The following is a 13,092-nucleotide window of genomic DNA, read 5'->3' on the forward strand; positions in this document are numbered from 1 at the left end:
ATGTGTCAGGTCATCATCCCCACTCCTCACTGAAGCTTTGTTTATGCACCATTATGCTGCATGTAAGGAGTAAACTGAGGCTCAGCAGTATAAAGCTACACGACCAAGGCACAAGAGTCTGTCTGACTCTATAGCTCAAGCCCCTGACCACAGTATGAGACACGACCTTTCAGAGTGGAAGGAGAGGCAGAGCGGCCAACATGGCCAGCCCGCTCTGTGGCCTGGTTCATGTCTCACTTCAGTGGTCTCTCGGGGATCCTACTTCGGGGCAGCTCTGCTGGGCACCTCAGGCCACAGCTCGCACTTACCGGGCTGTGCCAGGGTCTGTGAGGCCAAATGGCCACAGAGTCCTTAGGCCTGAGGATCTCCTGGGGTGGGTAGCTTCCAGGTCTCTTGCCCCTTGGCTTCCTCTATGCAGTATTCTCCTGGGGGCTCTGGCTGCCCTGTACATCACAGCCACTGGCTCCTGTCACCTGCTTACCATGTACTACTTAAGTGCCTTTGCACTCGAGTCCAGCCAGCCTTGTAGGAGAGGTACAGTCAACCCTCACACTGTTTTAGATGAGAACACAGGGAGACTCAAGGAGGTGGAGAAGCAACGTCCCACTCCACTGGCCTGTCATTAGAGGTGGGATGTGAGTGCCCACCTTGCTGTGGGCCAAGGGCCTGCGTGAGCCAGTCTCACTGCTCCATGCTGGAGACCAGGCCTGCTCTCCCAGCAATCAGGTGGCGGCCAGCCCTCAGGAGCTTTGGCAAGGGTGGCAGCCAGCCTTCAGGCCCTGAGAGCTGGGGAGGTTGTGACAGGCAAGTAGCTCCACCTGGTGGGGTCGGCCAGCATCAGGGCAGAGTAATGAGGGGCCTCAGTCATGGCAGCCAGATGGCCCGATCCATCCCTGCTTTCTTTGGCGAATTTTCTGGACCAGGAAATGCAATCTGAGCGGCAGTGGTATGTGGCAAAGGCAGGTCTCTCATGGGGTCCTACTCCAGAGCCACAGGCACTGGTCCTAGCATGGCTGTGAGACCATGGCTAAACACCACGTGTCCTCAGCAGTCCTGCTGACTGTTGCCTCTCCAGGATGGATCTGGGCATGAGGAGTGCTAGCGGGCAACTGAGGCCTCCCCAGACCAGGAGCTCATGGGAATCCTGCCCCAGGGAAGGTGTTGGCTGGCTACCAGGTCCCAGTCCCAGAGTTCCCAAAACGATGATGATAAGGATGATGGTGGTGGTGGTGATACGATGATGGGTGCCAGGCAATGTGCTCAGCAGTATTTGCTCACTATCCCACTTCACCATGTGACACTGTGAGGCAGGCACTGTTATTATCCCTGCCTCATGGATAAGGCATCTGAGGCTTGGAGAGGTGATGTCACTTGCCCAAGGTCACAGCACTAGGAAGAGGAAGCATGGGAGGGGCTGTAGAAGCAGCCAGGGTAGTGCTTGAGTCACCAGCTGCGTGAGCACTAAGGCCCAGGGCCTTGTCCCCTAGGTATACCAAAGACTACAGCTATTTGGGGGTTAGATTTCATAAAGCCCCAAGTCTTTGCTGTGAGCCTATGGGGCACAGGAGCTGAGAGAAATCTCAGATCACAGTTGTGTTGAGGCCTCTTGGTTTTAGCGGAAGCTGGGCTCTCCACCCCATCCTCCTGTCTCAAGTTCACTCTGGCAGGCTGCACCTGTGGAAGGCCCCAGGCAATACGTTTTTCAGTGGTGTTCACCGGAACCCACAAACTTCAGAAGCGAAGCCAGTCCCACTAGCCCATGGCTTGTCTGGCCACTTCCTGATGATTCACCCGCATCTGGAGGCAGGAAGCACCACCACCCTGAATCCTGCTGGGCATTTGGACGTCACCTCTTGCTGTGCTTTTGAGAGGTCCTTTGCTCTCTGTGAGCCAGCTACCTTTCTCGCAACAATGTCCTTAGGAACAGGTTTCCTAGGCAGGCCCCTAGGAACCATGTTTGTTCTGCATATCCCCAGCCTTCTGATAGCTGAGCAGGCAGGACAAATACAAATCCATGCCAGATTTCCTCTCCTGGCCATTAGGAACTAGATCAGTGAGGCTGGAAGTCAGGCTCAGTGGCTTAGTGGCGCCACCCCACATAAACCCGGGAGCTGTGTGGCATCTCCTGTCTCCTCTGTGTCTGTGAAGTCCAGGCATCGGGTCTGTAGGGCAGAAAGTGGGTTGAGCAGACTTCAGAAGGAAGGACAGACACAGTGAAGGAGAGATTTGGCTCAGCACCGGCTCTGGAGGAGATAAAGGCCCTGGTCAGAGAAGCTGTGGGCAGGGGTTCTGAGCTCCTCAAGAAAAAACAGCTGGCCAGGGGTCCGGCCTTGACTGCCACAGCCAAGGGCAGGTGTTATGACTCGGCTCCAGAACGGTCCCCCAAAGGCTCACTGTGGTGGAGGCTTGGTTGCCAGGTGATAGGCGTTTGGGAGGCACAACAGGGTGGAGAAAGCAAGGCCCACTGCGAGTCATCCTGAGTTCAGCTGTGCACATGGCTGCACTGGAGCTGAGGGGACCCTCGCTCCAGAGCCCGGCCCAGTTCTCCCCAAATACTGCAGACTTTGGGTGTTGGAACCACCTTGTGCCCCGGCAAACCTGGGGCATCTACCAAGCTCTTTGATCCCAAGAAGGGAACATGCATCTTTGAAACTGTTTCAGGAGTAGCAGGCGTGGTGCTCGGTCACCACCGGCCACCTACTTTCCTGATGTGTCCCTGAGGGCACTGGGTGGTCCCACTGGCTGAGACCAACAGGAGATCTTCTCCCATGGAGCAGAATTTGCCTCACCCAACCACCTCAGCACTTGCTGGCCATCGGGCCAACTGCCTGCAGTGCCCTTTAGAGGCCATCCTGGGGCCAGTGCCATCCTGGGGGCCACATCCTGGGGGCTGGTGGAACACTGCTTTCTTCCCAGCCTGTCTGCCCACAGGGACTGAACTGCCACCTGGGGAGATTTTTCTTGCCGTGCCCAGCCTTAGTCCCTGGGTGGTTTTCTTGCTGGTAAGAGGCACCTGCAAGGGGAACCCTTAATTTAAAGCCCCCACATTGGTTCCTCCACGGAGCAGCTCCACCTGTGCACCAAGCATGCACGGTGCACATCCCCTTCGCACACTGAGGAGCTGAGGCTCTGAGGTTGATGCTCTCCAGGAGACTTGACAGCACAAGGACCCTGACCCCAGGCCCCCTGGCCCTGCTGGCCCTGCCTCTGCCGCAGACGTACACCAGGAACTCAAGAGAACAAGACGCAGCACAGGGCCCACCTCTCTCTGCCACATGAGATTCCTAGAGACACTGAGCGCTTCTGGGCCACCTCTCCCATCCGGGACATGGCTCAGAGCTCACAGGCCCCCCCGGACACTCTCCCAAGAATTTGCCAGGGTCTTCTTTGCCAGTGCCCTTGGACCTTAGCTGCCACCTCCGCCAAAACCCACCCCGAACCTGCAGCCCACACAGCTCTCTGTCGGATGACCACTGTGCCCTATCCAACCGTGCCAGGGCCCTCTGTGCAGCGAGCTTGACTTCTTCCTGGCTCAGTGAGCTCTAACCAGGTCCCTGGAGGACAGGACCCTTCTGCCTCAGAGGAGGCTACGTGCTGCCTGCTCTCTCCCCTTCCCCGTCCCACTTGAAGGGCGTCCTCTGCCCCTGGACCCCTGAGGCCCTTTCTCTCCTATTCTCTCCACCAACCCTTTCATAGTCTGATCTCACACAAGAGGACACTTCCACAGGGCTGGCACTGTCATACTGGGGAAACAGGCGGCTGAGGGCTTTGCAATGCACTCTGCGACACACTTTCCTATTTTGCTTCTTCAGAACTGATCAGTAATCATTTTTGATGATGTCTTCTTTCAAAAAAATCAAATGCTAATTTCTTTTGGAGTAGAAAACATTTACTCACTGGGGAAAATTTGGAGAATCTGAGGGGAATAAAACCTCCTTCAACAACCCTAGAAGCCAAATTATCAAGATGAATGACAGTGCAGTATGTATTTTCATACAGCTACTTTTATAATCTATTTTGTTCCTCTTCAAAGATATTTTGTCCCTGGGACCCATGCTCTTGGTCCTGCCATGTGCCAACACCTGCCTTTTACGTCAGGCCCAAGGAGCCCTCGGTGCGTGCTGCTCTCGCCTGCCAGGCCCTCCCTGCCTCGCGTCCTGGAATCTGATGGCTGGAGCCCAACCCAGGGCAAGCCCCAGGCCCTTTCGAGGCCCCCTTCCTCCCCTCCTTGGGGCAAGCGGCGTGGTAAAGTCACAGAGGAAAACCCCACCCCACCATTCCCCGGCCATGAGGACTCTGGCCCAGGCCACCACTTGGTCCTCATTCTGGCCCTGAAGGACCAGATAAGTGACTAATATTCCCTGCCTGGCTGCCCCTCCTCAACCCACAGTCTCTTGGCCTTGCCAGGGCTCTGTGGATATGGGGACAGCAGGGTGACTCCCTTTGCTCTCTGCACCCTTACTCTACAGTCCCAGATGGGTAGGGTAAGTCCCTCTTCAGTGGTCCACAGCTCCAGTGGGAGCCGATGTGGGCCCTCATTTTTGTTTTTTGTTTTGGTTGGTTGGTTTGTTTTGATCCAGGGTCTTGCTATGTAGTTCAGCCTGGCCTTGAACTCACTATGTAGCCCAGGCTGGCCTCAAACTCGTGGCAATCCTCCTGCCTCAGCCTCTCAGCTGGGATTACAAGCACACCCACCACATCTGGTGATGTGGGCATTCTTGATGCTGGCCACTTTAGAGACACACTGGGTACATGTGGCCTGGGTCTGGCTGACTATGAAGAACCAAGCCCGGGCACTGACATTTATGTGTGTAAACCTGGGGCAGGTAAACTCACAAGATGGGGTCAAATAAGCGCAGACAACGGGAACTCTGCTGCCAGCTGTCTCTGGTGGCATCAACAGTGATTCAGATGTGTGCTCAACCAGAAGAGCTGTGTCTCCCTGCCCTTTACTTTGCTATGCATCTGGCTCACTTCTTTGCCTGGCCTGAGCCAAGCTTTTACTAGGGCAGGTCCATCAAAGGTCATGCCTCTCAGCTTGAGAGCTGAAGGAGACCCTAGCCTGGCCCTCTCTTGAACCTGTAACCCTGGGTGCACCCCTTTATCTGCTCAAGCAGGTGAGACAATAGAGAGAAAGTTGTGATCACACAGCAGCTGTGAGGACAGCTGGAGGACCACTGAGCAGGGAGGTCTTTCTGGGCAGACACTGGTCCCAGGGCACAGAGGGATACCCAGGGATCCACTCCCCTTCAAAGAGCAGGCACAGATGGAGCGCAGGGAGGCTGCTCAAAGGTCAAACATAAAGGAGACCCAGGAGGCAACATGATGGTGACTCAGCTGTGAGGAATGAGAGGTAACTCCCCCCTGTGCTCCTGCAGAGTCTGCAGGAAAGACTGGAATGCTCACATGCTTTCCAGGGAATGGATTCTCCGGGAACAAGAGCAGAGACTGGTGCAGGGTGGAAATAGGGACAGGAGGCTGGGGGCAGCTGGTGTTGGATAGTCAGGCCTGCATGGGAGTGGGTCTTCACTGTACCCTCGGCATCTTGTGAAGCAAGTGGCCTCTGTCTTCCACATCTAGGAGGTCATGGGCCAAGAGCTAATTCCCCCAGACAATACGAAAAGTGCCCCAGACAATGAGAAGCAGGACACCCTCCCGCAGGGCTGTTGCAGGCAACAGTTAAGAGCTGTTGGAGGCAGGGCTGGGCATTTGCAGTTAGTTACTGGGAAGCCAGTGCTCAGAAATCCCACCCAAAAGCACCTGCTCCACACACTCGGACAGTGGTCTAGATGCTTTAAAATATGGTAGCTCACGGTGTTCATGCACTGGACACAGCGCTGCCTCCTTGCAGCAATGAATTCACCCTCACCCTCCTCCTTCCTAGTCTAAGCTCAATCACGGCACTTAATGGGAACCACACAGACTACACCCTCAGCAGGTTGCATGGTATCTGGCAGGAAGCAGCTGCTTAATAAATAGCTACAAAATGAACAAATGCATGAATGAGTGGATGAAGAAATGAACAAGTGGAAGAATGAATGAGTGAACAGTCCAGGAGCGGTTGCTATTCTGGCTCTCACCCTGGCTGGAGATTCCCATTTGCTGTCCTCTTGGTGGCCTGTGGTCAGGGGAGATGCTGGCTTGGTGGCCTGTAGCCCGCTTCCTCAGGGCATACCCACGAGTCCCCTGATTGGCTGGGAGTTCTGGAGTCAGCCCCTTGGGCCTGTGGGGTTCTCCTTCCCACTGTGGGGTGGCTCCAGAGTCGGAGCAGCTCAGCCGGTTTGCTTGAGCTCCCCAAAAGGAACACCAAAGGTCTCTGCAGAATCCTGGGACAAGGGCAGACCCCCTCCCAGCCATCACTTTGAGTTTCACTGACAGACTGACTGGGTGATCTGAGGCCCTGCCCTGTAGAGATGTTACTGCTGGCCCTCTGGCTGAGGCATGGGGCAATGAAGTGGGTGTTTGGTGGCAAAAGGGTGTAGATGTGGGTCAGCTCTGTCCTTGTCAAATGAGTGTGAAGCAGGCAAGTCACTTCAGCTGAACTCTGCTGTCCTTGCCTACAAAGGGGGGACAATATTCATGGCTGCGTGGAGATGCAGGGAGTTCACGGGCATGCATGGGCACGGCCCAGACAGACCCTGGGACACAGGACGTGCTCAGCCCTGTGAGAGGTAGAGAACCAAGCTCCTCTCTGGTCACCCTATGGTGAGGGGGACAGCAGCTTCAGCATCACAGAAGTGTGAGTGCACGTGAACATATGTGTGTGTGTACTGTGTGACATACATGTGTACATTGTGAGGGTACACACTCACCTATATGTGAGTGTGCACACATGCATGTACACGTGTGCATGCACACGTGTGCATGTAGAGTATGTGAGACAATACAGTGCTGTACATCTGTAGGTGTAATTGTGTATATGCATATGTATACATGCAATATACATGTATATATTGTGTATATGCATATGTATACAATACAGTGCTGTACATCTGTAGGTGTAATTGTGTATATGCATATGTATACATGCAAGTGTGTATGTGTATACACGTGCCTGGGTATGGCATATAACTGAGTGTACGTGTATGTACATGTGAGTGTGTACGGAGTGTATGTGCATGTGTATATGTGAGGGGGATGTGTAACTAAGTGTGCATGTGCATTTGTGGGAGTATCTGTGTAACAGTGCAGGTGTGTGCACGTGCACATGTAAAAACATTTAACTGAGGGCACTGTGTGCACGTATATCAGGCAGTATAACAATGTGTGAATGCATGTGCACATATACATATGAACATGTAACTGAATGTGAAACTAGCTGAATTTGTGCACGTATGTATGTGTAACTGAGTTGCACACCTGCGTGCACATGTGACAGTGTGTAATCATGTGTGCACTCGTGCACGTTAGAAAATGCAACCAAGTGTGCACACGAGTGCAACTGTGAGCATGTGCCTTATGTATGTGCACATACGTGTAAATGAGTGTGCAGCTTGTGTATATGCACTGTGAGAGCACTGTAACCATGAGTGTGATAGGTGTGCAACATGTGCGAGAGCACGTGGAACTGTGCACGGGTCACTAGATGCTGGAGGAGGCTCCACCCCGAAGGACAAGGCACGCTGTCTCCCTGGGACGTTCTTCATCACTGGGCTCCCTTCTGCCTATCCTGAGACCTTGAGTCACCAAAATGCCCTCTTCTACAGGTGCCGCAGTTGTGGGTCACCCCTTCGCGGCACCCCCGTCTTCCCTGGTGCTGGCCCAGGAGCCTGCGTGACAGGTGAACTCCTGGGTGGGAGGCTGTGTACCTGGGCAGACAGGCTCTGCACAGGGAGTTAAACCATGGGCTAAGGGTGCCTGAGGCTGCATGGCAGAGGTGGCGAGTCCTCTGTCACTAGTGTCCAGCAGGTGGTGGACTGTGGGTGCAATACCCCTACAGCCCACCAGGCGGAGCCACGTGCCCATCTCAAGAATGCCTAATACTCCAGCTCCTGGTTTCTGAAACCCGCGCTGCAGAACCAGTCTGCTCCCAGGTCTGCTCCAAGGGTGGGGGCTCCAGGAAGCACTCCTGGGCTGACTCTCAGACCAGAGACGTGGGGCTGCTCACAGCATGGAGACCAGGGCACCCACATCCCTACTGCTCCTGCCCGCTGCTGAGGAGCCACAGGACAGCGCTCTGAGGCCCATGCCCAGAGCCCGCCTCCAGCTCCTTGGGTCCTGAGACCTCCGCAGGACAAGGCCACGCTGAGGCCACACTCACCTTTCCAGCCCTGAAGACATCTCTTCACTAAACTCTGAGCTCTCACTACTGCCTGGAAAAGGAACACAGATCAGTGAGCGCAGTGGCCTTGAAGAGAGAGGCCCGTTCTCCTATGCTCCTGGGTCACTGGGCTCAGGACCCTGGGCTCACTCACAGCTTCCTGACCCTGTGGGCGACAACATGACTCAAGTTTTTGCTGCTGTTTCTGACTGTTCTGGGAGTGTAGAAAGAACCATCCTGTACTACCATTCCCAGGTACTACCTGCTTGAGGGGCCCAGATCCTCAGGCCTATGGGCCTGACGTGGCTTCACCACTGCCCCCTGCCGGTCCAGGGGAAGCAAGGAAGAACACGCTTCTGCCCCCAGGTCAGGCTAGACTAGGCCCTGGTCTCAGTGCGGCTGCCTGTCTTTGGACAGAGCCCTCGAGGGGTGGGATGTCCATGCACAGGCCTGGCCCAGGGAGGCACAGACAAGGGCTGGGCCAGGCCACCTGCTTCTCAGAGCTCTCCAAGGCCTCTCCAAGGAGAGGTGTTTCCCCTGTCACTCAAGCATCAAGTGCTCTGCTTCTGTACTGCCTCAGACCTCAGAGGCGCCAAGCTTCAGGGCTGTCTGGCTGAAACAGCAGCAAGGCTGGGCAGAGGGAGTGAGTAAGAAGGAGCCCCAGGCCCTCGGATCATTCTGAGCAGTGGTCCTCATTACACGGTGTTGGGGACAGACCAGTCTGACTCCAAGCAGGGTATGTGCACACATGGCAACTTACTTAGGGCTTTTCATCCCCAAGCAGAAAAACATTTTGAGTTCCCTGACTTAAAGAGGCAGAAGCAAACCACTCTGTGATTTGCAGCCGGACACTGGACAGCACAGCACCTGACTTGTTTTTTGTCTCAGTAACAGCAGGCCTGGACTCAGGCATAGCGGAAAAAGTTTCCTGGATGTCACACAGCTGCTCTGTGCTCAGCCAAGCACTCTTGGGTCTGCCTTTCCCAGAGTGCATTCCTCAGAACTCCAATCCCATTGCATACTCCAAGGAAAAGGGGTCCATGGGCGACCCACGGTCTTAGAGGGTTCATACATAACACTCATGAACACAGCAAGGTCTTGGGGAGGAAGCCTTTGCGCCTTTGTTCCACCTAGCCGCTCCCCAACATGTGCAGCCCAGCACACCCTGCCATGGCTCCTGTGGGCCCTGCAAGGCACTGGCCCAAGCTATCCTCCACCACTGCCTGCATCCACATAGGGTGGCCCCCAGGACAGAAGGCTGGCATAGCACTTCCTCGCCAAGACTTTCAGAAGGGTGGAGATGGCTGCCTCCTGGACTGACAGCCCACAGTCTCTGAGACTAGGACATGAGAGTTTGCCTGCTTTCCTCCTGCCCACCTCCCCCATGGTCCTGGCCCTACAGTGCTCACCAGGTCAAATTCGGCATGGCTCCTGCCTGTCCACACCAGACCTGGGAGAACTCCCTGATAAGGACAGCAGACAGACACACAGACACACCAATAACAGACGCACAGGCACAAGGGAAGGCACATGGGTGCCATCAGAGGGGCACCAGTCTGACCGGGGCAGTAACCATATGCTGGTGTCCACCTGCCCTCAGCTGACCTGCGGATACAGGAGGACAGATCTGTGACCAGAGTACAGGCCTAGCCTCAGCCCTAACTTCAGCATCTCCCCGCCTCAGTCTCAGCTTCTGCCAAATTTCTGTTCCTTCCATTGACACAAACACTCTTCCTGGCTGATGCTCAGTGACATCATTTCATCCCCGGAGACTGCATTTCCATCCTCCCTCCTCTGGCTTTGTAGCATACAGACAAGTACACAGTTAAGACCCAGTGGCCACCCAGTCACTATGCCTAGAAGCGTTCCTTGCTTTGCGCTGTGGGGCCCTGGGGCTGAGGGCTCCTCTGGGGCAGAAATGCCATCGTGCCAGCAGTGGGGCTTTGGGGGCTCTTCTGGACTCAAGCTTGTGTCTGGCTGCCTCTTCCCCTGCCTGGAACAGTCAGGCTACAACCAGATAAGAACCACCTGCACCTTCCTGAATTCCAGAAGGCTAGGAAGCAAAGGCTTCCCAGCTCCAGGGTACACCTGCAGGGGGCCAGCTCTCTCAGGGCAAGGTGAACTGGGTTCCCTAGGGCGACAGTGCCACTGGGCATGGCACAGTGACAAAGACAGACACAGAGCACATACTGAGCCTTGGCCTCCTGCCTGAGGTGTGCAGGCCGGAGACGCTTACCTAGGGAGAGTCCATTGGTGACGGTGGAGGAGGTGAGGGCGAGGCCCCTGCGGGGACTGCGGGACTCTAGGACACTGTCGTCCAGAAGGTGCCTGGCCTTCTCCGATGGGAATGTCGCACTTTTACTCTCAACTACACTCAACTGACACATCATACTGGAAATGGAAAGGAAGAAAGAAGGCACAGCTCCTTATCCATGCAGCAATCACGGCTGCACCTGCCGGGATGTAGGTGTCCAGGCTGTGCCCTCTCTTGAGGTGTGACCTTGGGCAAGTCATATCCTTTTGTGGAGCCTCAGTTTCGCCACCCATCCATGGGGAATAATGCCACTTGCCCCGCCTACTTCCAGGATGAAGATGAGGCTTGTGAGTGATGAGCCTGCAGAAGGTCTGGCGTCACACACACCTGGTCCAGTCCTGGCTCCCACGCCTCCTCACCATTGCAAGGGATGTCGCCTTGTGACCCTCCCTGGACTCATTCTTACACTGTGTATAATAGTATTGCCACCTCAGAGGCCTGCATGCTCCCAGTGAGCTCCTGCCCCATGGGTGTGTGGCGCAGCAGGCTGAGGACTCAGAGAGTGACTCTCTCCTGCCTGTGAACATCTCAGGGCCAGCAGGACCGGGTGGGGGGTGACTTAGAGGTGGCAGGCAGGCAGAGAGGAAGGAGGAAGGCAGCAGGAAAGGAGGGAGGGAGAGATGGACCCACCTGTTCAGGAGTCTGTGCCCAACGCCCAGGGCTGCGGGCATGGCTGCCCCCAGTCCTACTAAGCTCTACCCATGTCCCCACGCTAAAAGCCCTCCAGTGCGGGTGAGCCAGCAGGTTTGCTGCTGTGCAGATGCCACAAGACACCCAGTGCTGCCCTGAGGACATTCACTGGCACCCACTAGACTCCGGGTTGCTCCACAAGGAGCTACTAACAGAGCCTGGCACGTTTGCTGGAACGCCCTGCTGCTGCCCCGCCCTTTCCTTCATCTCTTCTCCATTAGCTGCGGAGCCTGCGGCCTCTGAGGATGGCAGATGGATGGTGCTACCAGCGAATCCTGAGCTCATGCCAGTCTCAGGACAGCGTGCCAGCTAGGGGCACCAAGAGCCCCCAGGATGGGGTATGGGAGGGACCGAGCCTCAGGTGGGGATTCCCCAGCATGCCTTCATTCATGCCCATGCCAAGTCAGAAGCCCCAGGGGAGGGCGGCTCAGTCACCCACTTGTTGCCCAGGCTGTGACTCTTCCTGTGTCGGGGGACCGGTGGTGTGGGGAGGCTGCCGGCCACAGACGCGTCAGGGCAGGTGGGTCTCCGGCGGAAGCGCGCTGAGCTGGAGCCCGCGGAAGGGCCTGTGAACAGAGCGGGGGTCTTAGGGGTGTGGCTGGGGACAGGCTCAGGGCTTGGGGTAAGACCCCTGCTCAGTCATCATAGTTGGGACAAGGTGTAAAGAAGCACATAGTGCTCTGCTCATCAGCGACCCTCTGCCACCCCCACCTTGTATCATCCATTCTCAACGCTGACAGCACTGGCGGTGGCCAGGACCTGCTCTGTAAGGGGCCCACTGGTGTCCCGATTCTGCTTTAGGAGGCATCTGGAAAGCAGGACCTCATAGACCAGTCCACAGTAACAGAGCCAGAGAGGCATGACCCTGAAGCAAAGTTCCCGGGCCGGGACCTTGTGAACCCAGGGTGGCTGCAGAAGGCTGCAGAGGTGGAGGACTGAAATACAACTACGCTTTCCTCTGCGCATTTCTCCTCACGCAGTGGGCAACTTCTTAGACAGTGGACAGCTTCCTTGAGGCTCTGATTCTCATCACAGGAACTACCAGCGCCACCTGGAGAGTGCGGCCCCCCTGGAGTTCTGGCTGTGTTGACTGCTGGGGGTTTGGGCAACTCATTCTGCACAAGCTCAGCAGGTGACCCTGAGGTGCGCCTGGGAAGACCTTCTGCTCTACTGGTTGGGCCACAGGCAGTTCTGGCCCAGGGAAACAGCTCATATAGTTGCTCCAGAGAGGGAAAGGAAGAATGAAAACCATCCTGCTTTGTTTTGGTTTTGCACTACTGCTGGGGAAGAATCCAGAGGGTGGAACCTGGCTTGTTTATCAGTAGCCATGTGAGAGGATTATAGTCCCACTGCCTGAGTCACTGGGGCTCCCACCCCGGTGCAGAAAGTGATTTCTAAAGGTCAGATTGCACTGCTCCTCCCCATGTGGTTTGAAGCAGAGGCCCGGAGGTCCTGAAGTTGCAGCAGAAATAATTAGGATTCAACACTGCACACTTGGCGCTTGGTTTTTTTTGCCTGTGCCGTATTTCTTGAGGTGGGTTGTCTCAGCAGTCCCAGTTTGTGAGAAGGCCGGTGGCTTACAGAGGTACCGTGTGCTGGAGGCAAGTGTGCAGCACTCTCCGGCTGGCAAGGCTGGCAAGGGAGGCACCCAGTGGTTCAGAACTGGACACAGGAGGAAGGGGACAGAGAGATCGTGTGTGTGGAGTCAGCAAGCAGGAGACACTTCCTCTGGGAAGTCTGCAGTAGGTAGGTCCCAACTGCTACACTTGAGAAAGGGAAAAGGAAGGGACCTGACATCTGTTTTGCACCAACTGTGAGCCAGGCTGAT

The 13,092-nt window shown here is 55.7% G+C and overlaps 1 protein-coding gene across 9 annotated transcripts in view; it reads right to left on the reverse strand.

Annotated features, from left to right (window-relative positions):
* Ralgps1 (Ral GEF with PH domain and SH3 binding motif 1) overlaps nt 1-13,092 on the reverse strand; it is a 259,202-nt gene that overhangs the window by 14,398 nt on the left and 231,712 nt on the right. For 8 of the 9 annotated variants that reach the window (XM_013513184.1, XM_005382439.2, XM_005382440.2 and 5 more), the window contains exons 12-14: nt 11,704-11,830; nt 10,497-10,651; nt 8,261-8,312 (exon numbers count right to left, since the gene is read on the reverse strand). In XM_013513184.1, the coding sequence (XP_013368638.1) occupies nt 8,261-8,312; nt 10,497-10,651; nt 11,704-11,830 (334 nt within the window). The remainder of the gene's footprint in view (nt 1-8,260; nt 8,313-10,496; nt 10,652-11,703; nt 11,831-13,092) is intronic. The other variant, XM_005382445.2, reaches the window with a different exon arrangement.

Source organism: Chinchilla lanigera, unplaced genomic scaffold (genome assembly GCF_000276665.1).
Source record: "Chinchilla lanigera isolate Chin_1 unplaced genomic scaffold, ChiLan1.0 scaffold00018, whole genome shotgun sequence".
Classification (NCBI taxonomy): domain Eukaryota; kingdom Metazoa; phylum Chordata; class Mammalia; order Rodentia; family Chinchillidae; genus Chinchilla; species Chinchilla lanigera.